Here is a 27,949-nt window from a genome sequence, read left to right as displayed (position 1 = left end):
GCCTGAGACGCACGGGGGCGGTACTAGGGCCGCGCTGCTACACGAGTTGCCGAGCAGCCGGGGAAGCGCTCACTTCCGTGTCGGGCCCCGTGGCGTCCGGCGGCCTCGCCAAGGGCCGGGCGGGCCGCAGGTCAGTCGGGGAGGCCGCCTACCCCGCCCATCCCGTGCGGAGGAGTTGGGCGCTGGGTGGGCCGCGGGCCCGGGAGGCGGCAGGGCGCCCTGATGAAGGGCCCGGGCCGCGCTGATAACACGGGCGCCCGGGGCTGCAGGCTCGGGCTTCGGGCCGATTCGGGATCCCCGGACCGCGGGGAGACCCCCGCGGGGCTTTGTGGTGTCCCAGCCCCTCCCCTTTCGTCCCGCGTCGTGGGAGGAGGTCGAGTCCCTTGAGCGTTTCTCAAAGTAGGGCCCGCGGGGGGGACTCCCGACCCCACCTAAGACTTTCTGAATCGGAGTCTATGTCGTGGTCCGGGAATCTGCATTTTCAGCGAGTGTCCCTGATGGTTTTGATGCGGGTGGTCACGGAACCGCAGTCTGGGCACGCTACCTCAGAGGGCTGGGCACTTTCGACCCAGCAGGGAGTGCAAGTGGGTGCATTTGAAGGTGGGGCCCTGTGACGGGCCTTGAAATGGTGATGGTCCTCTGCCTTAGGGGTATCTCTTGAATCCTTGCGCCCAGGGTGCTGCTGTGTTCCTATTGCCATCCACAGGAGTCTTCAGACGGACAGACGCTTAGTGAGTGAAGTGCCCAGGTCAGGAGCCTCAGGAGAGAAACAGTGCTGAAGGAGTCGGTGTGGGGTGCAGCTGGAAGAACTTGGAGTTGGTCCTGCTGACCTGGATTGGGGCTGACTCCACCACTTACGGCAGGGCAGCCCTAGTGTAGACCCTGCACACATTACTATTTCTTTCTCCAGTGTCCTCACCTGTCAGTAGCTCCTACCCAGTAGGGCTTTTGTGTGAATGAGGTCATGTCTGTCAAGTGTCTCCTGCAGTGGCTGGCACGTAGCATTCAGTAAATGGGAATTGTTAAGGGGGATGCAGCTTATAGTCCCCCAACTAGGGATGAGTCAAGTGGAATAATATGTGGACAGGGGTACAAAGTATATCTGGGAGAACTGTGCAAGGATTCTAACTGGGGGTGCTTGGGAAGGTCACGTAAGCAGTGAGGTTTGCCTGCAGCTTTGAAGAATAGGTAGGATTCCAGGGAGCTGGTAACAGGGACAGCGTGAACCAGTTCCATTCCAGGCCTCAGAAGTGGTTCTTCCCCATGGTTCATTGTTGGGCTGCTCCTTGGACTTTTAGGCAGTGTAGGAAGTCACATGGATAAGTGGATGCTGAAGGCTGGACTGTTGGCCCATAATAGTTTCTGTCTACTGTGTTTCACACACATGGTGTTCCTCAGACTCTAATGGTCTCCTTCTCTTATTGGAAACTGGCTAAACTGAAGCATCTGTGAAAGGATGCTCAAAGTTGATGGCAAAGTGAATGGCCATGGATGTAGTTGAGCCTATTGGTAGCCATTTTACACTTGCTATGAAACGTGAAGATACATTGGGAGTACATTTTTCCTCAGGATATTGTCTTAGGTTCTGTAGCAGTGCCACAGTCAGCTGTGGTTCTTCTATCTCCAGAATGGATTAAGAAATAAAATCCTTAGAATGTCTCTAAAGTTTCAGCTATTTCAGAGGGAAGAAGCCAGATTATTTAGAGATGACATTTGTTGTTCTTCTGGACCAGTTTGGCTTTGGGTATACGTGGAATTCTGATCTCAGTTGATAAGTTATATATTCCTTAGTTACCTAACTTAAGAATTACAGTTACTGTTGTTAATAATTTCTGCTCTTATGTTTCCTTAAATCTCCAGAGCCAATATAAAGTCCTTCAGTATATACCCTCTTGTAAATTTTTATATTATTATAGGTAATATTTATCATTTATTGAGTACTTACTCTGAGCCAGAGACCGTTCTATATGCTTTTTATATTTTCTGTCAATTACTCCTCTGATAGTCCTTTGAGGTAGGCATCATCCTTCCCTCCAATTTAGAGATGGGGAAACAGGCAGAGGAGGATAAGTATTTGCCCAAGGTCCCAGGCTAGTAAGTGGTAGAGCCTAATAGCCTGATACCATGCTACATGCTGATCCCCTTTGCAAGTCTACACAGCTCCCTCAGACTTACTGTAGTTTAAAAAGATATGTGAATACTGAAGATCATAAGCACACCTCACCTTTGCTTTATATGTAACAGACAATGCATTATCTTGTTTAATTCTTTAAACAGTCATTTCAACAGCTCTGATTTGGTTGGTAATACTTCATTATCATTTACAAACCCTCTGAGCCAGAGTTTTCCAGCTTCTCAGCATATCTCAAACTTCTTTTGTGTTACATTAAATCCTTCGATTCAGTGTTGCCAGTGCTGAGGAATTTGTTTTAAGCCACTTTAGAATGTATTTATTTTTATTACCTATTTCATGTATTGTTGGAAATGTCAATGGTGATTGTCCTTTGTTTTTACAGAGGGGTACTGTGACCACCATTGTTTTGCAGTTTCTGAAAGTGTTTCAAGGCAAAACTTCAGGTGTTGGAGAGAACAATGGAAGGTCACAAGGCAGAAGAAGAGGTGTTGGATATTCTTCGACTGAACGTGGGTGGCTGTATTTACGCAGCCAGGCGGGAGTCCTTGTGCCGCTTTAAGGACTCAATGCTGGCATCCATGTTCAGTGGTCGTTTTCCTCTAAAAATAGATGAATCAGGTAAATATCTAAAGTCTGTAAGCATTATCATGAATATTCATTAAAATAGGAGTCTAGTTTAAATTCCCTTTCATTTTTCTAATTACAACAGAATGTATTAGCTTAGTATGTTAATTACTGAGATCATTGGGACTGTATGGAGATTCATTAAGTACATGGAGAAATTAAATACCAGTTTCTAGAACCTGTGATGCTGTCACTAAAAGTTGACAAAAAAGTGAATGTGTGTAAAGGCCAACCATCACCTAATTATGGGGATTAATCATATTTCGAAAGTTGTCCCATTCATACAACTCAATGGGTAAAGGTATTGAGCCTGATTAAAAATATTAGCTTCTCTCTGTGTTCTTCAAGTTAAAAAATGTATTTCTCTGGAGAAAGGAGCTGCCCTCATAGCTGACAGGGCAGGTACTGTCAGTGTAGAATTAGTGTTAAACTCACACCTAGTCCAGCTGCAGAGCCTTGTGTGGGCAGATGTGTATGCCTAAGAAAACATCAGTTGAGTGATACCGTCAGTCACCCAGGACTGAAAATTGGTGTTTCAGAAGAAACTGTAAAATACAAGGGTTAGGGTCCTGGGACCACTGTCTGCTTTGAGTGCTCTGGGGTTCACTGAACCTACTACTGGTGGTAAAGAAACTTCAGCAGAGCAAGTAAGGCTTTTTGTACATCTTAGGCGTTCTGGGGCTCGTAGAACCCACTCTTGCTTCTGTGTTAGAAAAAAGGGATTGAGGAGCTCAGAGCACGAGGGGCTGTTAGTAACCCCGGGTCTGGAGAGATTGCTTTGCCAGATGAATGGCAGTTGGAAGAATGGAAAACTCACTGATGTCTGGTGCCCAGGACTTGATGTCCATCTGGACAGAAAGTTTGTTGGTGTAAAGGTGGTAAGCAGGGACTGAGTTGTTTCCTCTGCCCCTAAGTTTTCACCTTCTTAATCCCTTCTTAAACTAATCAAGGGAGGAAGGAAATCATAGAGTAACCTCACACAGAAGTGTTTTTTTGTTTTTTTAATTCTGCTGAATTGTCTACAAAAAGTCTTTTATCATAAAGTAGTACCAGTATAGCATTTCTTTTCTAAAGTTTCATACAAAGGAACTAACCTAATATGTCTGAACAAATGGCATGCAGAGCTAGGAACCCAGGGTTTATTTGTTGGCAACACTACAGGTCGACTTGTAGGGTCACTGACATACAAATGCTGGACCCCATTATACCCTCATTAGGGAGGAACTCCATACACCTTTCCTGGCCCAGCTGGGTTGAGATTAAGGGTAAGCTTCTGTTTCTACCAGCAGTCTAAGGTGTCCATGGCTTTTGCAGAGGCCATAGTGGGAATATAGTCCTTGCATCCAAGATTTCTAATGGAACTCAGAATACGTTTTCCTTGTAGGTGAGAATACAGAGGCTCCCCAAATTTGACTAAACCTATTTGAACACTAGATATTAACTTTCTTTTGAGAAAGAAACATTTCTAATTGTAGAGGTCTTCAGTCTAATTCTAGTTTGACATGTTGAAATTTTACCGTGGTCATTTGTATCTATTCAATCATTTTTGAACTGAATATTTTCTAGGGGCTTGTGTTATTGACCGTGATGGACATCTATTTAAATACCTTTTGGATTATCTTCATGGAGAAGTTCACATTCCCACAGAGGAGCAAACCCTCATTGCTCTGCAGGAAGAGGCTGATTACTTTGGCATCCCTTATCCGTACAGCCTGTCTGACCACTTGGCCAATGAAATGGAGACATATTCTTTAAGGTCAAATATAGAACTTAAAAAGGTCTTGGCATTTTCTTAAGTTTTACAATATATGTATGAATGTTTATCTAATATTCATTTATTATACATTTATTATGCACAAAGCAATGTATGTTATTTTGTATAGCCCATGTTGTAACATAAACCAAAATGAGACAGTTTTACTTCTTACAATTTTTTTTAACGGTATTATATACCTTTATTTCTTTTGTTTTGTTTGTTTTGAATTTTTGAATTTTATTTTATTTTATTTTTTTATACAGCAGGTTCTTATTATTCATTTTATACATATTAGTGTATATATGTCAATCCCAATCTCCCAATTCATCCCACCACCACCACCACCCCCTGTCACTTTCCCCCCTTGGTGTCCATACGTTTGTTCTCTACATCTGTGTCTCTATTTCTGCCCTGCAGACCAGTTCATCTGTACCATTTTTCTAGGTTCCACGTATATGCGTTAATATATGATATTTGTTTTTCTCTTTCTGACTTACTTCACTCTGTATGACAGTCTCTAGATCCATCCACATCTCTACAAATGACTCAGTTTCGTTCCTTTTTATGGCTGAGTAATATTCCATTGTATATAAGTACCACATCTTCTTTATCCATTCGTCTGTCAATGGGCATTTCGGTTGCTTCCATGTCCTGGCTATTGTAAATAGTGCTGCAATGAACATTGGGGTGCATGTGTCTTTTTGAATTATGATTCTCTCTGGGTGTATGCCCAGTAGTGGATTGCTGGGTCATATGGTAGTTCTATTTTTAGTTCTTTAAGGAACCTCTATACTGCTCTCCATTGTGCCTGTATCAATTTACATTCCCACCAACAGTGCAAGAGGGTTCCCTTTTCTCCACACCCTCTCCAGCATCTGTTGTCTGTAGATTTTCTGATGATGCCCATTCTAACTGGTGTGAGGTGATACCTCATTGTATTTTTGATTTGCATTTCTCTAATAATTAGTGATGTTGAGCAGCTTTTCATGTGCTTCTTGGCCATCTGTATGTCTTCTCTGGAGAAATGTCTATTTAGGTCTTCTGCCATTTTTGGATTGGGTTGTTTGTTTTTATAATATTGAGCTGCACGAGCTGTTTGTATATTTTGGAGATTAATCCTTTGTCCGTTGATTCGTTTGCAAATACTCTCCCATTCTGAGGGTTGTCTTTTCGTCTTGTTTGTAGTTTCCTTTGTTGTGCAAAAGCTTTTAAGTTTCACTAGGTCCCATATGTTTGTTTTTGTTTTTATTTCCATTACTCTAGGAGGTGGATCAAAAAAGATCTTGCTGTGATTTATGTCAAAGAGTGTTCTTTCTATGTTTTCCTCTAAGGGTTTTATAGTCTTACATTTAGGTCTCTAATCCATTTTGAGTTTATTTTTGTGTATGATGTTAGGGAGTGTTCTAATTTCATTCTTTTACGTATAGCTGTCCAGTTTTCCCAGCACCACTTATTGAAGAGACTGTCTTTTCTCCATTGTATATCCTTGCCTCCTTTGTCATGGATGAGTTGACCATAGGTGCGTGGATTTATCTCTGGGCTTTCTATCCTGTTCCATTGATCTATATTTCCTTTTTTGTGTCAGTACCATATTGTCTTGATGACTGTAGCTTTGTAGTATAGTCTGAAGTCAGGGAGTCTGATTCCTCCAGCTCTGTTTTTTTCCCTCAAGACCGCTTTGGCTATTCGGGGTCTTTTGTGTCTCCATACAAATTTTAAGATTTTTTGTTCTAGTTCTATAAAAAATGCCATTGGTAATTTGATAGGGAATGCCTTGAGTCTGTAGATTGCTTTGGGTAATATAGTCATTTCCACAATATTGATTCTTCCAATCCAGGAACATGGTATATCTCTCCATCTGTTTATATCATCTTTAATTTCTTTTATCAGTGTCCCATAGTTTTCTGCATACAGGTCTTCGGCTCCCTAGGTAGGTTTATTCCTAGATATTTTATTCTTTCTGTTGCAGTGGTAAATGGGAGTGTTTCCTTAATTTCTCTTTCAGATTTTTCATCATTAGTGTATAGGAATGCAAGAGATTTCTGTGCATTAATATCGTATCCTGCAACATTACCAAATTCATTGATTAGCTCTAGTAGTTTTCTGGTGGCATCTTTAGGATTCTCTATGTATAGTATCATGTCATCTGTAAACAGTGACAGTTTTACTTCTTCTTTTCCAATTTGTATTCCTTTTATTTCTTTTTCTTCTCTGATTGCCATGGCTAGGACTTCCAAAACTATGTTGAATAATAGTGGTGAGCGTGGACATCCTTGTCTTGTTCCTGATCTTAGAGGAGATGCTTTCAGTTTTTCACCATTGAGAATGATGTTTGCTGTGGGTTTGTCGTATATGGCCTTTATTATGTTGAGGTAGGTTCCCTCTATGCCCACTTTCTGGAGAGTTTTTATCGTAAATGGGTGTTGAATTTTGTCAAAAGCTTTTTCTGCATCTATTGAGATGATCATATGGTTTTTATTCTTCAGTTTGTTAATATAGTGTATCACATTGATTGATTTACGTATATTGAAGAATCCTTGCATCCCTGGGATCAATCCCACTTGATCATGGTGTATGATCCTTTTAATGTGTTGTTGGATTCTGTTTGCTAGTATTTTGTTCAGGATTTTTGCATCTATATTCGTCGGTGATGTTGGTCTGTAGTTTTCTTTTTTTGTAGTATCTTTGTCTGGTTTTGGTATCAGGGTGATGGTGGCCTCATAGAATGAGTTTGGGAGTGTTCCTTCCTCCGCAATTGTTTGGAAGAGTTTGAGAAGGATGGGTGTTAGCTCTTCTCTAAATGTTTGATAGAATTCACCTGTGAAGCCATCTGGTCCTGGACTTTTGTTTGTTGGAAGATTTTTAATCACAGTTTCAATTTCATGACTTGTGATTGGTCTGTTCATATTTTCTATTTCTTCCTGGTTCAGTCTTGGAAGGTTATACCTTTCTAAGAATTTGTCCATTTCTTCCAGGTTATCCATTTTATTGGCATAAAGTTGCTTGTAGTAGTCTGTTAGGATGCTTTCTATTTCTGCAGTGTCTGTTGTAACTTCTTTTTCATTTCTAATTTTATTGATTTGAGTCCTCTCCCTCTTTTTCTTGATGAGTCTGGCTAAAGGTTTATCAATTTTGTTTATCTTCTCAAAGAACCAGCTTTTAGTTTTATTGATCTTTGCTATTGTTTTCTTTGTTTCTATTTCATTTATTTCTGCTCTGATCTTTATGATTTCTTTCCTTCTACTAACTTTGGGTTTTGTTTGTTCTTCTTTCTCTAGTTCCTTTAGGTGCAAGGTTAGATTGTTTATTTGAGATGTTTGTTGTTTCTTGATGTAGGATTGTACTGCTATAAATTCCCTCTTAGAACTGCTTTTGCTGCATCCCTAAGGTTTTGGATCATCATGTTTTCATTGTCATTTTTCTCTAGGTATTTTCTGATTTCCTCTTTGATTTCTTCAGTGATCTCTTGGTTACTTAGTAATGTGTTGTTACTTCTTACAGTTTTTGAAGACATGTTTCTTAATTACCACTACTCATTTTTTAAGGCCAAAATTCTATTCCAGGAAAGTGTATTACCATGCCACTCAAAAGTTTATGGAGTTTTTATTCCTCATTGAAGGTTTAATACTTTTTGATGGCTTTTTTAAATAGAACTCTTCTGCTCTTGAAGTTCTTCTTAAATTAAGAGTAGTACTGTAGTATGTGAGGGTATAGTGGGATTAATTCATTTACTGAAGTGATATTTTAAAAGGATGGTCATGATAAATAAAAGATTGTATAAAATCCCTTACCTGATTTAGTGAGTGTAGCAGTTTGTTACTAAGTTAAAACATCAGTTTGATTAGTTCACCTTGAGATCAGTAAATCTTTTTTTAAGATGCTTCTGTTTTAAATCACATTTGAAATGTCTGTACATGACTTGAACAGCTTCATCTGTTTTTGTCTTATTGATAAGTATATTTGCTATTAATTAGCACTTTTGAACATCTAAGAAAAATATTTTTCCTAGATAATTGTTCATAGTGAAAAGTGGTCTGAATTGGTTTGAATTCTTTGAGTTGGATGTCAGTGTTTAGGAGAGCAAGCTGACAGTATGGATATTAGGAGTGCAGCATGAAGAGAAAGTTGATTTGGTTCCAGATCCCCTTCGGGAATTCGCATGGTTGTATGGGTTCTGCTATTGGAATTATTTATAAACTGAGTTGTCAAACAGTCTTTTGGTGCTGTTTGCCGTATCTGCAGAGTGGGGCTAAAAAAGCCGAACTGGAAAGTTGGGACAGATTAACATTCACCTTTATAGTCTTTCATTCTTGGTTTGTATGCACGACAGACATAGCATGCAAACATTCATTCTGCCAGCCAACTCCTATTTATTTCAAATGTTTTTGACATACAGGACCCTGTTCTAGGGACTGTGTGGGACACAAAGAAATATGACATGCAGTTTTTGCCCTTGAATGGTTTATAATGTTGTTGGTGATTTTCATAGATGTGCAAGTGAAGATAAAAGCCAATACAGGAGTTAGATGGCAATATTAAATGAAAATGCAACACATGTTAGGGTCCTCTTTTCCTTCACTGAGTCAGTAAATATTAAGCATCTCCTTTGTATCAGGTACTTTTCTAGGCACTTAGGATACAAAACAAAACAGAAAAGAGTGCCTAGCCTCAGAGAGCTCACAGCAATAATGCCATTTCTCCCAGGGAAGGCCTGTACCACTCCACTGGGTGAAGCCCTCTTCCTCTGTGCCCCTTAGCACCTCGTAGGCTTACCTGGTACCACTTCTTACACTGTGTGCTGATGGCTTATTTAATGTCTGTCTTCTGCATCAGCTATAAACTCAAGGAGGGACTCTGTCTCCTGCTCACCATTATGTCTCCAAGGCCTTAGACAGTGCTTAGTATTCACACATAGGTACTTAGTATTCAAGTGATTGAGTGAATAGGTGGATAAATGCCAAATGAGTTCAGACTATATATATATATCGAGTTCATATATTCATATCTTTCAGTGTAAAAGAACAAGTTAAAAAAAAAAAAAGAACAAGTTAATCTGGTTAATCCATGATTGGATTTGGAGTTAAGAATAAGCATCAACCATGGGGCAAGTCATTAGGAGGTAAAAGGAAGATTGAGTCAAATGGAAAATCGGGGGGAAAAGAAAGAATTTTAACTTTTACTTATTATATGAAGATTTTAAAATGATGTTGGTAGTGAGTCTAAAGGAAGAGGAAGTAAAATATAATTTCCATGTGGAAAAAGATTCTCTAGCTGAAAAGGTTTTGGGTTTTTGGGTGGTGATTTGCCCCACCTCCCCCAATACCCCAAATTCAACAAATGGTTTGGTTTTTAAAGGCATAAACGGTAGGCTGAGATATATAATCTTTTTATTTCCCTTATGACTAACTGAAATTACAGCTTTACGTGAAAGTAATAGAGCAAATTCATTTTTACTTTACTCCAGAATTAAATTCAAATTTTATATATTTTTTTGCCCCAGGCTTTAACAGACTTCTGTGATTCGTATGGTTTAGTTTGCAATAAACCAACAGTTTGGGTTCTCCACTATCTTAACACATCTGGTGCAAGCTGTGAGAGTAGAATTATTGGTGTATATTCTACAAAAACTGATGGAACAGATGCAATTGATAAGCAGCTGGGAGGAAGAATTCACAGTAAAAGCATTTTTAAAAGGTATGTCTGTGTTTAAGTATGAAAAGGAACAACATAAAGTCTTGGTCTCTTCTAAGAGGTGTTATTGAATGGAATATGTGGTTGACTAGGAAAGAAGCCAGTACCTCTCAACAGACAGAGTGAATCTCATAGCTGTCGAGATAGGCCTGTTTCATGAGGAGGTTGTAATTCAGACCATTTCACATCTGTATAAGCAATAGGCCATCTACTTGGTCTAGTACAGTGGTTCTCAACTGGGAGTGGTCATCAGAATCCCCTGAGAGGCATTATAAAAAGAGAAAAGAAAGAAAGAAAAGAAAAGCCACATGCCTGGGTATCTCCCCTCCACTATAGTCCAGGGACAGAAGCCTGGCCTAGAAGTCAGCAGGCCCACTGAGGGACCCAGGACTGGCTTGTGTCTTGGTGTCCTGGTTTGAGAAATGCTGAAAGACTTTTCATCTGGTCCCTCCCAACTTTAAAATTCTATGCCTTGAACATGTTAAATTCTTAAGGGTTATTCTGTTAATATTTTCCCTGTAATCTCATTTATACTAGTCAATTCACTTAGCAAAATTTTTTTTGTAATTCTCTGAGAGATTGGATTGGGTCACATGTCAGTGACTAATGCACGACCACATGAGCTTGCTGTTTAGATAATTAATATGTTATCATTTTCTGAGTTCTTTACAGGCAGGGATGTTTGTATATGATATATAAGTGCCTGACAGTGCTAGGAAAGTTTTAGTCAAAGTTGAACCTTTTCTAACTTTACTGGAGTTAGGTGATTTTTTAAGAAAACTTATTTTAAAGATTTGTTGATTTGTCTGCACAGTTTATATTGTGGAATTAACAAATACTTTACCGCAGTAAAAAAGAGATCAAATGTAGGTTAGTACGTAAGTATAGTATATTACGCTCATCTAGTATGTCGTATATAGAATATATATATACATATATATATACATATATATACATATATATGCTTAAGGATCACAGAAGAACAACTACTCATTACCTACATATTTTTTTTCCTTAGTTAACAAGCACTTATTGAGTGTCTATTAGCTGTGTATATGTATACACATTCATACCTAGGTAGTATATTTTCATTACCTTTTGTAATATTTCTAGGGAGGCAGGAAATAATGTTCAGTATATTTGGAGCTATTATTCCGTAGCAGAATTGAAGAAAATGATGGATGCCTTTGATGCCTGGGAAGGAAAAGGTACAGTACAATTCTTTCATTTCATGGCGGAAGGTAGACTTTTCCTTAATAAGACAAAGCAAGTTCAAATACAGCATTTCTTTTTTTGAGAAAATGTTTTTGGTGTGGGTCCAGGTAGTTGTCACCTTATAGTAACACTGAGGCAGTTTACTAACAAATCTTTAACTCCATGAGTTGCTAGATATTATTAATAATCTATAATACAGTAACCTAAAATACACTGTTGTTAGTTATGCTTATTTAGTTCAATTTAAAAAGAGTTTCTGGGGCTTCCCTGGTGGCACAGTGGTTAAGAATCCGCCTGCCAATGCAGGGGACACGGGTTCGAGCCCTGGTCCAGGAAGATCCCACATGCCACAGAGCAACTAAGCCCGTGCGCCGCAACTACTGAGCCTGCGCTCTAGAGCCCGCGTGCCACAACTACTGAAGCCCACGAGCCTAGAGCCCGTGCTCTGCAACAAGAGAAGCCACTACAGTGAGAAACCCACGTACCACAACGAAGAGTAGCCCCCACTCGCTGCAACTAGAGAAAACCTGCGCGCAGCAACGAAGACCCAATGCAGCCAAAAATAATAAATAAATACAATAAATTTATTACAAAAAAAATAATAAAAAGAGTTTCTGTAGCACCTACTGTGTACCTAGCATTGTTCTAGGAAGTATACCTCTAAATTAAGCATAAAATGTGTAATCAAAAAAAAAAAGAGAGAGAAAATGAAAATAATACTGGGAAGATATCTAAAGAGCCCTTAGAAAACAAATATTCTTTAAATGCACACTTTGAAATTTGACTGTCTTTACCAAGCTGCTTATGTGAGTTGATAATAGTAATGCTGCTTGATATTCAGTGTGATATGTAGTTTACATTCAGTATCTCTTAGTCCTAAAACAACCCGGTATGCTGTTTACGATTTTATTGATGAGGAAAAGAAGTCTCAGAGAGACATGCCACTTGCTTAAAGATCACAGAGGGTTAACTGTTCTATGCCTAAGTATTTTTTTCTTAATTAACATGTATTGAGTGTCAATTAGGTGCAAGCACTATAATTAAGTCCTAAAATTGTCCAAAGAGAAATAAGACACATCTCAGTCTTCAAATGATCTTAAAAGCTGGTAGAGAGAGACATTGCAAGTCACGTAAGATTGAATAAGGAAAGGAAGAGGCTTTTTAAAACTCTCTATCAGCTGTTCCTCTTTCAGGCAGGATGCTAGTACCAATCCTTTTTTTCCTCAACTTTGCCCCACTCACTTTTCCTCCTTTTTCTTTTCATATCATGCCCCTCAAACAGATAGGATGAAGTGTGTTGAACAAAATGCTATTCTCTTTACGCTTATTACTTCAGATTTAATTGACTTCGAGACACTTGGGCTTAAGTTGAAGAACAACCCCCGTGGTGTTCTTGTCTCCTTCTGTGCCGCTGGACTAGCAGGCTGCCTGGGGAGCTTTGGGAGGGCCTGGCTGGGATTCTTCCTCCACTGACTCAGGAAGCTGGAGCAGAGAGCGGGGATCACTGACTTTAACAAAGCGTGTGACTGATTTTAACTTTTTAGAAAGCATGTAATAGAGTATCATTGTTATCTAACAAAGTTCTGGAAGGCCTGTGGAAAGCCATAATACAGGAAACAGAAGTAAGAGAAAGAACTATTGGGCTTCCCTGGTGGCGCAGTGGTTGAGAATCTGCCTGCCAATGCAGGGGACACGGGTTCGAGCCCTGGTCTGGGAAGATCCTACATGCTGCGGAGCGACTGGGCCCGTGAGCCACAACTACTGAGCCTGCGCGTCTGGAGCCTGTGCTCCGCAACAAGAGAGGCCACGATAGTGAGAGGCCCGCACACCTCGATGAAGAGTGGCCCCCACTTGCCGCAACTGGAGAGGGCCCTCGCACAGAAACGAAGACCCAACACAGTCAAAAATAAATAAATTAAAAAAAAAAAAAAAAAGAACTATTGACAGGAAGAAGACAGTTATAGTTATTTGTGGACAATATGTCTTTGTAGAAAACCCGAAAAGAATCAACTAAAGGTATTTCAAATGATGAGTTTAGTAGACTAAGCTACCTAGATACAATATAAAAAAAGATTAGCAGCTTACTTATGGTAAATTAATTAGAAATTATAGGAGAAAATCCCATTCACAATAGCAATAAACAAAATGAAATAACTAGGCTGCCCCACCAAGAAATGCTTGGGTCCTTTACGAATAAAACTGCTAAAATGTATTTATCTGTCCATCCATCCATCCATCCATCTATAAAAAAGAAGAGATGAAGATTACTGTGAGACATACCGTGATCCTGAAATCTGAATATTATAAAGATGTCAGTGTTTCTCAGATTAAATTATAGGTTTAACACAATTCCTACCAAAATACCAATGGACCTCTTTGAGAATCTTGAGGAGATGATTCTAAAATTCCTTTGAAAGAATAAACAGGTGAAATACCCAAAAACATTTTGGGAAGTAGAAGTCATTAGAGGGATGAGTTTAACTCTGTTTGATGGTAAAAATACTATATGTAGCTCTATACTAATAAAACCATGTCTTTCTGGTACAAGAATAGATGCAGAGATCAGGAGTAAAATCCATTAAATTTATAAGAATAAAATTACTATGTGATAAGAAAGCATTAAATACCAATAAAAAAAGATTATTTGAGAAATATGCTTGGGAGAAAAACAGAACTTGAACCTCACATCATTTATGAAAATAATCCCAGGTAGATTTATGAATGAAAAATGAAACTATTATAGACTATAATGAAATGTAAGCAAATAACTGATTTCTTAATAGGGAAAGAAATTATAAACTTAAATAAAACATAAAGACAAAGATAAATTTGATTACGTAATATTTAATGTATTAACTTTAAAACATAAAACATAAATAAAAATTAAAAACTAATAAAAAACTTGGATAAAAGTGTTGCATTAACTGGACAAAGATTATCCTTACAATAGAGAGTGTTTATTTAAATTGATTAGAAAACCAGCTCAGCCCTCCTACAAATAAATGTATAAGGTTCATGACCATAAAATTCCCAGAAAAGGAAATAAACGTGGCAGAGGTTCAAACTCATTATCAATGAACTATACATTAAATGAGAACTATTTTTTTATATACCACATTAGTAAAGATCTCATGCATTCTTGGCAGGAATAAAATTCATATTACTTTTTTTGGAAATAATTTATCAGTACGTATCAATAGCATCAAAATTGTTCATATTCTTTGAGCCAATAATTCTACTTCTAGAAATCTACCTTAAGGACATAATCAAATGCAGACAAAGGCTTATGAACAGAGATGTTCAACTAAACATTATTCATAATAGGGAAAAAATAAAAGCAATATAAATGTCTATAATACAGGGTTAAATACATATTGGCACATCCACAGGTTATAGATGAGATATAGCTATTAAAATTATTTTGAGGGAATTCCTGGGCAGTCTGTTGGTTAGGACTCCACGCAGCCACTGCAGGGGACACGGGTTCGATCCCTGGTTGGGGAACTAAGATCCCACATGCTGCGTGGCTGAAAAAATAATAATGATAAAATAAAATAAAATAAAATTATTTTGAATAACTTTTTATGTTGATGAGTGCCCATGATAAAGTAAGAAATGGTCAAAAGCAGGAAACAAAATTAAATATGTGTTTTCAATTATGTGCACATCATACGAATAGAAAAAAGACTGGAATGAGATACATCAAAATGTCATGAGCCATGATTCTTAGTTTTAGGATTAGAAGTGATTTTTATTTTTTTTTTATATATACTTTTCTATATTTTTCAAGTTTTGTACAATGAATGTGAATTATAGGCAGGAAAAAAATGAAAGTCTTAAAAACAAATTGCAGTATATCCATTTAATGGAATACTACTCAGAAATAAAAAGAGATGATTATTGATACATATATCAACATGGATGAATCTTCAAAACATCATGGTAAAGAAGCCAGACACAAAAGGCTATGTGGTGTATGATTCCATTTATATGATACTTTGGAAAAGGCAAAACTAAGGGATGGAGGGCAGGGCATCAACTGTAGAAGGGTAGGAGGGAACTTTTTGGGGATGATAGAAATGTTCTGTATCTTGATTGTGGCCATAGTTACATGACTGTATACATCTGTCAAAACTCAGTGTACTTAAAAAGAGTGAATTTTATTTTATGTAAATTATATCTCAATAAACCTGACTTAAAAATAAAAACTTAATGGATGAGATCTGGTGATGTTTTTGTAGCATAAGTAGGTTTGGGGGTATGATCAAGCAGTTCTAGAAACTTGTTATCTTAAAATGAGGTCCATAGACTTTGAGAATTTGGGCATGTCTATTATATATAATAATTTATGTGCCCAGCTTGCTAAGTTGGTTGTTATTACTAGCCCTTTAATGATTAAAAAAGAAGACACCAAGTTCCTTCTTGGGACTTAAAGGTTACTGTTGTTTTTAATACCAAGCAGTTTTTATTCAGCATCATTCTTTAAGCCTTTTTTAATGTGTCTATGTATAATTTTTATGGTTCTTTTTTTAAAAAATGAGGTGAAATTCACATAACATAGAATTAATTACAGTATACATTTCAGTGACATTTGCTACATTAACAGTGTGTGTAACCAGCACCTCTATTTAGTTCCAAAACATTTCTGTCACCCCAAAAGGAAACCCAGTATCCATTAAGCAGTTGCTCTGCATTCCCCTCTCCCCTCAGCCCCTGGCAACTACCAGTCTGCTCTCTGTCTCAGTGGATTTGTGTATTCTGGATATTTATATAAATGGAATCATACAATATATAACCTTTTGTGTCTGGCTTCTTTCACTTAGCATAAGGTTTTTAAGCTTCATAAGAATACATTTTCAGGGACTTCCCTGGTGGCGCAGTGGTTAAGAATCCGCCTGCCAATGCAGGGGACACAGGTTCGTTCCCCGGTCCGGGAAGATCCGACATGCCGCGGAGCAGCTAAGCCCGTGCGCCACAACTACTGAGCATGCGCTCTAGAGCCCGCGAGCCACAACTACTGAGCCCACGTGCCACAGATACTGCAGCCCGCGCGCCTAGAGCCCGTGCTCCACAACAAGAGAAGCCACCACACTGAGAAGCCTGCGCAGCACAACGAAGAGTAGCCCCCGCTCGCTGCAACCACAGAAAGCCTGCACACAGCAATGAAGACCCAACACAGCCAAAAATAAATAAATTTAAAAAAAAAAAGGAATACATTTTCAGCTTTCAATCAGAAACATATTAAACTATTATATATAGAATGGATAAACAACAAGGTCTTATTGTGTAGCACAGGGAACTGTATTCAGTATCCTGTGATAAACCATAATAGAAAAGAATATGAAAAAATATTTATATACACATACACATATGTATGTATGTATAACTGAATCACTTTGCTGTACAGCAGAAATTAACACAACATTGTAAGTCAACTATACTTCAATAGAATAAATTTAAAAAAAGAAACATATCAGATTTAAAAATTAAGTGAATTTGACTGGAATCTTGGCCTGCCACATGAACACAGATTATTCTCGTTTGAAAAGATGCCTATAAGGTATTGATACCTCATATTTGTATAGTGGTTGCCTCTTACAGAGTGGTTCACAAAATTTATCTGATTTGATGATTGCAGCAACCTGGTGAGGTAGACAGGGCAAGTGTTAGAACCCCTACTGTCCAATCCTTTCATATTACTACCAACACTATGACTTATAATAAAGGCACCTAACATCTCTTGAGTGCTAAGTCTGTGCCAGGCCCTGTTCTAGGCATTTTGTTTTTATTTTCTCATTTAATCATCACAGCAAGGTACTATTATTGTATTCTGTACTATTATGTATGTATTATGTATTATGTACTATTATTGTCATCATTTCACAGATGAGAACAATTTCCCAAGGTGATATGATTAGTGAATGACAGAAATGGGATCCAGGCCCAGGCAGTTTTGGCTCCAGTGCCTGTGCCCTTAATCAGCACACACTCAGTTGCCCAAGGTCTGTATAATGACCTGCTGGTTATCAGTGGCAGAGCTGGGGCGGCTGGTAGCCAGCTTTTTCTGGACCCGGGTCATGAGCTGTGCCACTATTGCCCTGGCTCTTCTTGGGAGCACTTCCTGCTTATACTTCTCTTCATCAAATGGGAGGCATGAACCTTAAACTGTTTCTGGCCGGTCTTATACAAAAGTGTTATTGAGCCTTTGGCAGTGGACAGTGGTTCTCTAAATTGTCTTTTTATCTTCCAGGTGTTAGCTACTGGCGGGTGCCTCATGAGCTGATAGAATGTTGGACTCTGGAAGAGCGGCCTTTACATGGAAGCCTGCGTCACATGGCCCCAATTCGAAAGAGGTTATCTGTCCTTTGTTGATTTTTTAAAAAATTAATCTATGACCTATATTTTTACTGCCTTTACTAGGGGAGTGAATAATGGTTCTTGACCTCATTGAGCTTATTAATTACCTAGGTGAATATTCTGCCTTACCATCAAAGTAAAAATCTTTATTTATTTATTTATTTTTGGCTGCATTGGGTCTTCATTGCTGAGTGCGGGCTTTCTCTAGTTGCAGTGAGCGGGGGCTACTCTTCGTTGTGGTGCACAGGCTTCTCTGCAGTGGCTTCTCTTGTTGCGGAGCACGGGCTCTAGGCGTGCGGGCTTCAGTAGTTGTGGCACACGGGCTCAGTAGCTGTGGCTCGCGGGCTCTAGAGCACAGGCTCAGTAGTTGTGGCACATGGGCCTAGTTGCTCCGCAGCATGTGGGATCTTCCCGGACCAGGGCTCGAACCTGTGTCCCCTGCATTGGCAGGTGGATTCTCAACCACTGCATCACCAGGGAAGCCCCAAAATGTAAATCTTGAGGGAATACCCTGGCAGTCAGTGGTTAGGACTCTGCGCTCTCACTGCCGAGGGCCCGGGTTCAATCCCTGGTGGGGGAACTAAAATCCCACAAGCCGTGTGGCATGGCCAAAAAAAAAAAAAAAAAAATGCAAAGTTACCAGAACTATGTAAAAAGTGGAAGTAATTCTTTAAAACTGAGTTATATGGTATGTTCTTTTTGGGAGAGTATGATTTTAAAAATACTACTGGACACAGTGGGAATGCTGTGGTAAGTATTTTTCCCCACTAAAGTGAAATCCCAGACTTTATTGGCAATAGTCAAGAAATCTATTAGACTTAATATTTGAAATTTCCTGTGACTTATTCTGAATCCCTTTCTCCTTCCTGTTACCACAAATAACATTTTTATTTAGTAGTATTATCTTGTGTTCTATGAAATCATTAGCACTGAATTCACTCCACATCTGTGTCTTTCACTGTGGTTTAAATACATTTAAAATTATATTTCCTTTTCATTATCTTGGGTAGTATTCATGACTTTCAGACATTCTGATTTCTTGATCATCTATTCTAGCATCTGATTCAGTGCCCGTATGAAATTTCAGACTGCTTTCTTACTTTTGCCCTCTGGACCTTTCACAGAGGTGCAGAGAATTTTATTCAGTTTTTAGTAGTAAATCATATGTTAAAACAGATCTTTTTGCTCATTTTATTATCATTATCTATTTTGGTGTTCGAACTTATAGTTAGCAAATATTATTTGGGTCTAGAGCAGTAGTTCTCCATTGGGGGTGGTTTTTTTCCCCAGGGGATATATATGGTAACGTTTGGGGACACTGTCGGGTGGGGGATGTTGCTGGCATCCAGAGGGTAGAGGCCAGGGTTGCTTCTAAACGTCCTAGAATGCAGAGGGCAGCCCCCCATGACAAAGAATTGTTGAACCCCAAATGGCAATAGTGCTCAGGTGGAGCAACCTTGGACTAGAGTCCAGTGGAAGATGTGTACAAAATATAAAGCAAGCAGAAATGGTTTCATGGAAACTCTCCTCTGTGTTAGTTGTCTTTTTCCTCTGGGATTTTATTAAGCATCATTTTTGATTCATGGACCAGGTAACGATGACTTAGAAGTACTTGTGAGATCCCAAAGAACCATTTCTCACCTACAAAATTTTAGTTATGTTCAGTAGAGTTTTGAGGTTGAATATATTATATTATATTGCAAATCACTACGCTATTATGATCCCATTTCCAAAAATCAGAGTTCAGTATCTTATATTTGCCTCTGAAGACACAACAGTGCTGAGTCAGAGGGAGAAGACTTGGAGGATTGCCATTACACATGTTCAGAAGGTGATCTTCATGAAGTGAAACTGATGGAAGCAGTGGAAGGAGCAGGCAGGCTTTTGACAGTGGTTGCTTGACAGTTTGACAGTTTTAAGGTCATTTAAAGTAATGTCCCCTGTGATTTTTTTCCTTCATTTTGTTGGTGTAGTGTATCATATTGACTGATTTGTGGATGTTGAACCATCTTTTCATCCCTGGAGTAAATCATCATGTGTGTTCCTTTTAATGTATTGTTGAATTCAGTTTGCTAGTATTTTTTTTGAGGACTTTTTGCATTTATGTTCATCAGGGATATTGGTGTGTAATTTTCCTGTGGCATCCTTGTCTGGTTTTGGTATCATGGTACTACTGGCCTTAATGAATTTGAAAGAGTTCCCTCCTCTTTTATTTTTTGGAAGTGTTTAAGAGGGACTGGTATTAATTCTTCGAAGAATTGGTTTGGTAGAATTCACCAGTGAAGCTGTCTGGTCCTGAACTTTTGTTTGTTAGGAGATTTCAATCTCCTTAGTAGTCATTGGTCTGTTCAGATTTTCTATTTCATCATGATTTAGTCTTGGTAGGTTGTATGTTTCTAGGAATTAATCCATTTCTTCTAGGTTGTCCAATTTGTTGGCATATAATTGTTCATAGTAGCCTCTTATGATCCTTTGTATGTCTATGGTATCAGTTTCAACATCTCCTCTTTCATTTCTGATTTTGAGTACTCTCTTTTTTTCTTGGTGAATCTAGCTAAAGGTTTGTCAGTTTTGTTTATCTTTTCAAAAAATCAGCTGTTAGTTTTATTGATCTTTCCTATTGTCTTTTTAGTCTCTATTTCATTCATTTCTATTCTAATCTTTGTTATTTCCTTCCTTCTACTAACTTTTGTTTGATCTTTTTCTAGTTCCTTGAGGTGTAAAGTTAGGTTGTTTATTTGAGATTTATCCTATTTCTTGAGGTAAACATTGCTATGAACTCTCTTAGAACTGCTTTCACTGCATCCCACAAATTTTGGTATGTTACATTTCCATTTTTATTTGTCTCAAGGTATTTTTTGATTTCTCTTTTGATTTCTTCTTTGACCCATTGGTTGTACAGTAACATGTTGTTTAATCTCTATGTATTTGTGAATTTTCCAGTTTTCTTTGTGTAATTAATTTCTAGTTTCATACCATTGTGATCAGAAAGGGAGCTTGATATGATTTCCGTTGTCTTAAACTTACTGAGACTCGTATTGTGGCCTAACACATGATCTATCATGGAAAATGTTCCCTGTGCACCTGAGAAGATTGTGTACTCTGTTATTTTTGGATGGAATGTTCTGTAAATATCTGTTAAGTCCATCTGGCCTAACATGTCATTTAAGGCCAATGTTTCCTGATTGATTTTCTATCTGTAGGATCTATCCATTGATGTAAGTGGGGTATTGAAGCTCCCCACTATTATCGTATTGCTCTCTGTTTCTTCCTTTAGTTCTGTTAATATTTGCTTTATTTTTTAGATGCTCCTATTTTGGGTGCATTAATATTTACAAATGTTATATCCTCTTGTTCGATTGACCTTTTTAAGATTATGTAATGCCCTTTTTTGTCTCTTATTACAGTCTTTGTTTTAAAGTCTATTTTATCTGATAAAAGTATAGCTACTCCAGCTTTCTTTTGGTTTCTTTTGGTTTGCATGGAATATCTTTTCCCATCCCTTCACTTTCAGTCTGTGTGTGTCCTTACGCTTAAGTGAGTCTTTTGTGGGCAGCATATAGATGGGTCTTATTTTTTGATCTATTCAGCCACTCTGTGAATTTAGTCCATTTGCATTTAAGGTAATTATTGATAGGTATGTACTTATTTCCATTTTGTTGATTGTTTTCTGATTGTTTTTATAGTTCCTCTCTGTTCCTTTCTTCTCCTGCTCTCTTCCTTTATGGTTTGATGACTTTTTTTAGTGGTATGATTATATTCCTTTCTCTTTATCTTTTGTGTATTTACTATAAGTTTTTGCTTTGTGGTTACCATGAGGCTTACATATAACAACTTATATCTATAACAGTCTGTTTTAAGTTGATAACAACTTAAGTTTGATTCCATTGTAAAGCTCAACATTATACTATCCCCTGCCACGTTTTAGGTTTTTGGTGTCATATTTTACATCATTTTATATTGTGTATTCCATAACTAATTATTGTAATCATAGTTATTTTTATTACTTTTTTCTTTTAACCTTTATACTAGCTTTATAAGTGATTAATATACTACCTTTACTATATATTTACCTTTCCAGTGAGATTTATTCTTTCATATGTGTTGTTACTAATTAGTGCCCTTTCTTTTCAGCTTAAAGAAGTCCCTTTAACATTTCTTGTAAGGCCAGTTTAGTGGTGATGAACTCCTTTAGCTTTTGTTTGTCTGGAAAACTCTTTATTATTCCTTCAATTCTGAATGGTAATTTTGCTGGGTAGAGTATTCTTGGTTGGATTTTTTTCTTTTACTACTTTGAATATATCATGCCACTCCTTTCTGGCCTGCAAAATTTCGCTGAAAATCTCCTGATAGTCTTATGGGGGTTCCTTTGTATATAACAAGTTATTTTTCTCTTGCTGTTTTTAAGATTTTCCCCTTGTCTTTCACTTTTGACATTTTAATTATAATGTGTCTTAGTGTGGGTCTCTTTGGGTTCATCTTTTTTGGAATTCTCTGGACTTCCTGTATCTGGATGTCTCTTTCCTTTCTCGGCTATAGTTTTCAGCTATTATTTATTCAAATAAGATTTCTTCTCCTTTCTCTCTCTCTTCTTCTGGGAGCCCTATAATGTGAATGTTAGTCCATTTGATGTTGTCCCATAAGTCCCTTAAATTATCTTCACTTTTTTTCCATTCTTTTTCTTTTTGCCTGCTCTGATTGGGTGAATTCCACTGCCCTGCCTTTGAGTTGACTGATCCTTTCTTCTGCTTCATCTGGTCTGCTGTTGAACCCCTCTAGTGTGTTTATCAGTTCAGTTATTGTATTCTACAGCTCTGTGACTTCTATTTGGTACTTTCTTATATTTTTCATCTCTTTGTTGAAGTTCTCACTGTGTTCATTCATTCTTCTCCCCAGTTTGGTGAGCATTTTTATGACCATTATTGAACTCCTTCTCAGCTAAATTACTTATCTATGTTTAATTAAGGTTTTTTCCTGAGATGTTATCTTGTTCTTTCATTTGGAACATATTCCTCAGTTTCTTCATTTTACTTGACTCTCTGTGTTGGTTTCTATACAGTAGATGAAACAACCACCTCACTCAGTTTTGAAAGAGTAGCCTTGTGCAGAGGATGAACCTTATTGTTTGGCCCTGCCCCAGCTCTTAGTTGACTCTCAAACCTTTGCGATTGTCCAAGCAGCCTATTATATGTTTAATAACTCCCAGTAGTTGAGGATGAGCCAAGACCTGTCAGTGTCCCAAAGGCGAGGATCTCATCACCTAGATTGAGGCTGCTTGGAAGCCAGATCCTCAGGCGGCAGCTTTTAGAGCTATACAAATATATACAGTCCTGTGGGACTGCAAGTGTAAGCTCTGCTGGCCAACAGAGCCAGGCAATCTGAAGGTGTCCCCTTGGTGGCAGCTGCAAAAATCGGGGCTCCAGCTGAGTGTATAAGCTCTTTTCAGAAAGATTCTGAGGAGCTGGAGCAAGGCAGAGAGAGAGAGCACCAAGATGGCATTCACAGCCTATGTTCCTTGAGAGCAGCTCTGTTTGGCAATACATGTGTGCCAAACCTGAGGCCTGCCCCTCAGGCCGAAGCACTAGGACAAGCAAAGAGGCCTCCTTTGCAGAAAGACTGGGGGATGTTCCTTAGTCTGTTGTCTGTGCAGTGTCCTGTAGATGTTAGCCTGCCAGGAACCATCTCTCTGATTGCCACAGTCCCATGGGACTCAGGAATGCAAGTCCCACCAGCCACCAGAGCCAGGGGATCAAGGGATCAAGGGGCATGCTGTGGGTGGCAAATACAAAAACCAGGGGACCAGATGCATGTAAATTTCCCCTTCAGGAGACACTGGCACTTTGGAGTGTGGCAGAAGGTGGGTGTGAAGATAGCACCCACCCTATGAGGTCTCTGGGAAAGATTATAGTCAGCCCCTAGATGCATGTTTAATTAGAAATCTGCCCCTCAGGCTGCAGTCATGATGATCAGCTAACAGACCTCCATCACGGAAAGACTGAGCTTCTGGGTCTGTTGCCTCTTGCTGCATCCTGGGGTGGTAGCTGTTTAAGAACTCTTTCTCCATTGGTTACAGTCCTGTGGGACCCACAAGCATAAGCCCTACTGGCCACCAGGGCCATGCAATGTAGAGGTGTCTCTTGGCAGCATTTGCAAAAATTGGGGTACCAGACAAGGCTATGAGCTCCTTTCTGGGTAACACCAATTGTTACAGTCCCATGGGACCAGGAATGCAAGCTCCACTGGCCTCCAGAACCAGGCAATCAGGAGGTGTCCCCTGGCTAAGAGCCATAAAAAGTGAGGGTTCCAGACGAGTATAAAAGCTCTCTTCCAGGAAATACTGGTGCTCTGGAGCACAGCAAAGGGAGAGCATGAAGATGGTACCTGCTAGTCTTCATTACCAGAGAGTGTTCCAGCAGGCTTCTAGATGTGTGTGTTAAATTAGACGCCTGCCCCTCAGGCCAGCACTTTTCTATCAGCAGGTGAGCTACTTTACTATTTAAGTCTGGGTGCAATTGGCCACCTTTGAACTGGGCCCTGGGGTGGGTGAATCTGAGCATGTGGACCCTGGAAGAGCTGTTTATCAGATTGCTATAGTTTGTGGGCCTTGGGACTTGAACCCTGTTGATTTTCAAAGTTAAATGTTTTGGGGGCTCATCTCTCAAGTGCATGTCTTAAAAACTGGGGAGCCCGATGTGGGGTTTGAATCTTTCCCTCCTCAGGGAGAAGATGCAGGTTTTGACTTTCTTCCTGGTTGCGGATTACTGCATTGGGGAACGGGTTTATGGCAAGATTGTGTTCCAGCTTCTCCTACCTGCTTCTATGTTGTTTTCTTCTCATTTGCCCAATATGTAGTTGTCACTCAGCCGGCCTTTAGGTTTTATTTAAGAGGAAATTGTTCCATATGTAGCTATAGACTCAGTGTGTCCATGGGAGGAGGTGAGTTCAGTATCTTCCTATGTTGTCATCTTGAACTGGAAACAATCTATCAAATGGTTTTTATATCATATAAAAAATCATATGATCATCTCAATAGACACAGAAGAGATATTTGACAAAATTCAGCATCCATTTATGATAAAAATTCTCAACAGAGCAGGTATAGTGAGGATGTACCTCAACATAATAAAGCCTTATATGACAAGCCTACAGCAAACATACTCAGTGGTGAGAAGCTCAAAGCATTTCCTCTAAGATCAGGAACAAGATAAGGACCCCCACTCTCACTACTTTTACTAAACATAGTATTGGAAGTCCCAGCCAGAGCAATTAGGCAAGAAAAATAAATTTAAAATATCCATATTGGAAAGGAAGAAGTAAAACTGTCACTATTTGCAGATGACATGATATTATATATAGAAAACCCTCAATACTCCATCAAAAAACTGTTAGAACTAATAAACAAAATCAATACACAAAAATCTGTTGCATTTCTATATGCTAGTAATGAACTATCAGAAAGAGAAATTAAGGAAATCCAGTTTATGGTTGCATCAAAAAGAATAAAATGCCTAGGAATAAATTTAACCAAGGAGATAATAAAAAACCTGTATGTTGAAAACTGTAAGTCGTTAATGAAAGCAATTGAAGAAGACACAAATAAATGGAAAGATAGTCCCTATTCATGAATTGGAAGAATTAATATTATTAAAATGCCTGTATTACCCAAAGCAATATACAGATTTAGTGCGATCCCTATCAAAATTCCCATGACATTGTTCACAGAAGTAGGACGAACAATCCTAAAATATGTATGGAACCACAAAAGACCCTAAATAGCCAAAGCAATCTTGAGAAAGAAGAACAAAGCTGAAGGCATCATGCTCCCTGATTTCAAACTATATTACAAAGCTATAGTAATTTAAATGGTATGGTATTGGCATAAAAACAGACACACAGATCAGTGGAACAGAAGAGAGAGACCAGAAATAAACCCATACATATAGGCCAACTGATTTACAACAAAGGAGCCAAAAATATACGATGGGGAAAGGTGTTTTCAATAAACAGTGTTGGGAAAATTGGATATCCACATGGTAAACTTTGGAGACGTTTTCATTAGTTATTAAACCAGTAGATGCTGGTTTACAGGACCAGCTGGTTGACAAGAACCTGCTTCTCTATTTACAGGCGACTGATAGCGCCCAATGAAGAGGAAGAAGAAGGCGTGAACTGTAAGACTGGTCCTAAGCCAGTCCGATTTTTGGGGCCTTCCACCAGCACCCAAATTAAAGTCAAGAACTCGGCTTCCGTCAGGGTGCCTCCGGCCAGTGCCCCGCAGCCCTGGTCCCGGGCATCCGTGAACCCGGCTGCAGGAGGAAGGGCAGCTCAGCGCTCTGCACCGTCGAAAGCCCCGTCCCCGGTGGGCACAGGGCTGCTCGGGCATCCCCAGGCTGCCCACGGGACCGGGGGTGCTGAGAACGGGGCCACGCACCCACCTCCAGCTAAGGTTCTGCTCTCCGACAAAAAGGCCACCCCGCACCGAGTGATAAAACTGAAGCGGACTCCCTTGTGTGCTGCGGGGCCTTCCCCGCCCGCCTGCCCCGCGGCCAGGCCGGCGGGGTCCCCAGAGCCGACCCCCGACGCCCCCAGCGCCCTGGGCGCGAGGACTGAGAACGGGCAGGGCCAGACCGATTGATGGAAACGGGGACTCAGGGTGTCCCGTTTGCCTCTCCGAGCTTACAGCCAGTTTAATACAAATAAGCGGCACTCTTTCCCGATGCAGTCGGGATGAAAGCTTGTTTCTTTCTATTTAGGGTGAATTGTGTGAAGTAGGAATGGAGGAGGGAGACTGTAAGTGGTTGGGCCTATATTTACTTCTCATTTTCCCAACGTTTAAATTATTTGTCTAGGGACGGTTTTTCAGGTTTTTTAATGTGTGTGGGCTTTTTTTTTTTAAATGTTTAATTGGTATTAAGGCAACAAAACAGTAGAGCAAAATCATCCCTAGCAAGTCCACTTTGTTGCTGAAATAATTATAGATTTTAGGCACTTATTTAATGTTACTCACAGCAGCCCAGGGGTAGGAGTGAGGTTTGGGCTTAGCTTTCAGTCTGGTGAAATAGAGAGGGTGATATTAGTGCTTCCCTGTGCTATGTCCCAGATGGGGGGAGATTTGAGAGAAATGTAGATCAAGGTGAACTCCCTGCAGGGCACGCTCAGTCTCAAAAGGTAGCATGAAAAGAAATGATGGGGAGGGGAAAAAAAAGACAGTAATTTGAGATCACACTTTGACTCTCACTTAATGGAACAATTTTCTTTCCTAGATTGGCTTTTCTTACTCTTTTCCGTTAACAGATTTATTTATACCTTGCCAGAAGATTTCTTGGAATAAGAACTATATAACATGTCATGGAATGAATTGTTAAAATATTTTATTTTTCATTTGAGTAGTGAAGTTTTGAAAGTACTTTGAAGAGAAATGTATTAACTTTTTAACTAAAGTTAATATTTTTTTTCAGAAATGACCATTAAAGAGTTATTCTGATTATACAATATGATTTTTTATGCATAAAATTTCCACATAACTTGAATTTAATATTTTAAAACAGAGTATTTTGATTAATCTATTTTTTCACAACTATTCAGTTGTATGTGTTTACACGTACATGTTATGTTTTATAATTGGATCACATATTTCTGTCTTCAGTGAGCAGTATGCCGTCAGTGTGTTAAAAATAAGTTCATAAAGCAGGGTACTTTTTACTCAGTGCTTATCATTGTACTTGTACTGGTTTAAAAGAGTAAAGTAAATATACTCAAAACATTACTTTTTACAAAATAAAAAAAACCTTTCCGTAAAAAGTGACATTTTTCTGTGACTGTACTTATTTTTAAGCCTTGGAGCCCTTTAGTAGTTTGAAAGCTTGTTCGTTTATATAGGTTATCTATTTCCGCTCACAAAATTGCTTTCTTGTCTAGTTAACGTATGAAATCGTTAAACCAATTTTGGATAGCTATCCAAATACCAGCAGCCTTTTTTAAATGAGTGGTTTATTTGGCTAGAAAAAGTGAATATTTAAAGCTAAAGATTCATGAATGATATTCCCCTGGGGAATATATAAAATATTCAGTCACCTTGAAAAATACTATTACATAGAATCCAGGTCTTCTGAAAATTAAAGATCATAGTGAGTTTGAGAACTTCCATTTAGGATATTATTGGCATTGCTTGA

At 38.9% G+C, this 27,949-nt stretch overlaps 1 protein-coding gene across 2 annotated transcripts; it reads left to right on the top strand.

Annotated features, from left to right (window-relative positions):
* Positions 1 to 27,949, top strand: KCTD18 (potassium channel tetramerization domain containing 18). 2 transcript variants are annotated; one of them, XM_036856905.1, is made up of 7 exons: positions 1 to 130; positions 2,517 to 2,752; positions 4,325 to 4,536; positions 10,015 to 10,208; positions 11,319 to 11,413; positions 17,671 to 17,773; positions 25,905 to 27,582. In XM_036856905.1, exons 2-7 carry the CDS (start codon positions 2,593 to 2,595, stop codon positions 26,410 to 26,412), a joined length of 1,272 nt encoding a protein of 423 aa, XP_036712800.1. In that variant the 5' UTR covers positions 1 to 130; positions 2,517 to 2,592; the 3' UTR covers positions 26,413 to 27,582. The 2 variants fall into 2 exon arrangements, with proteins under 2 accessions (XP_036712800.1, XP_036712801.1); XM_036856906.1 differs by lacking the exons at positions 1 to 130; positions 2,517 to 2,752 and having other exon boundaries at positions 4,411 to 4,514; positions 25,905 to 27,949.

Source organism: Balaenoptera musculus, chromosome 7 (genome assembly GCF_009873245.2).
Source record: "Balaenoptera musculus isolate JJ_BM4_2016_0621 chromosome 7, mBalMus1.pri.v3, whole genome shotgun sequence".
NCBI classification, from domain to species: domain Eukaryota; kingdom Metazoa; phylum Chordata; class Mammalia; order Artiodactyla; family Balaenopteridae; genus Balaenoptera; species Balaenoptera musculus.
Note: the sequence above shows the minus strand (reverse complement) of the source record. Positions and strands in the feature narration are given on the sequence as shown.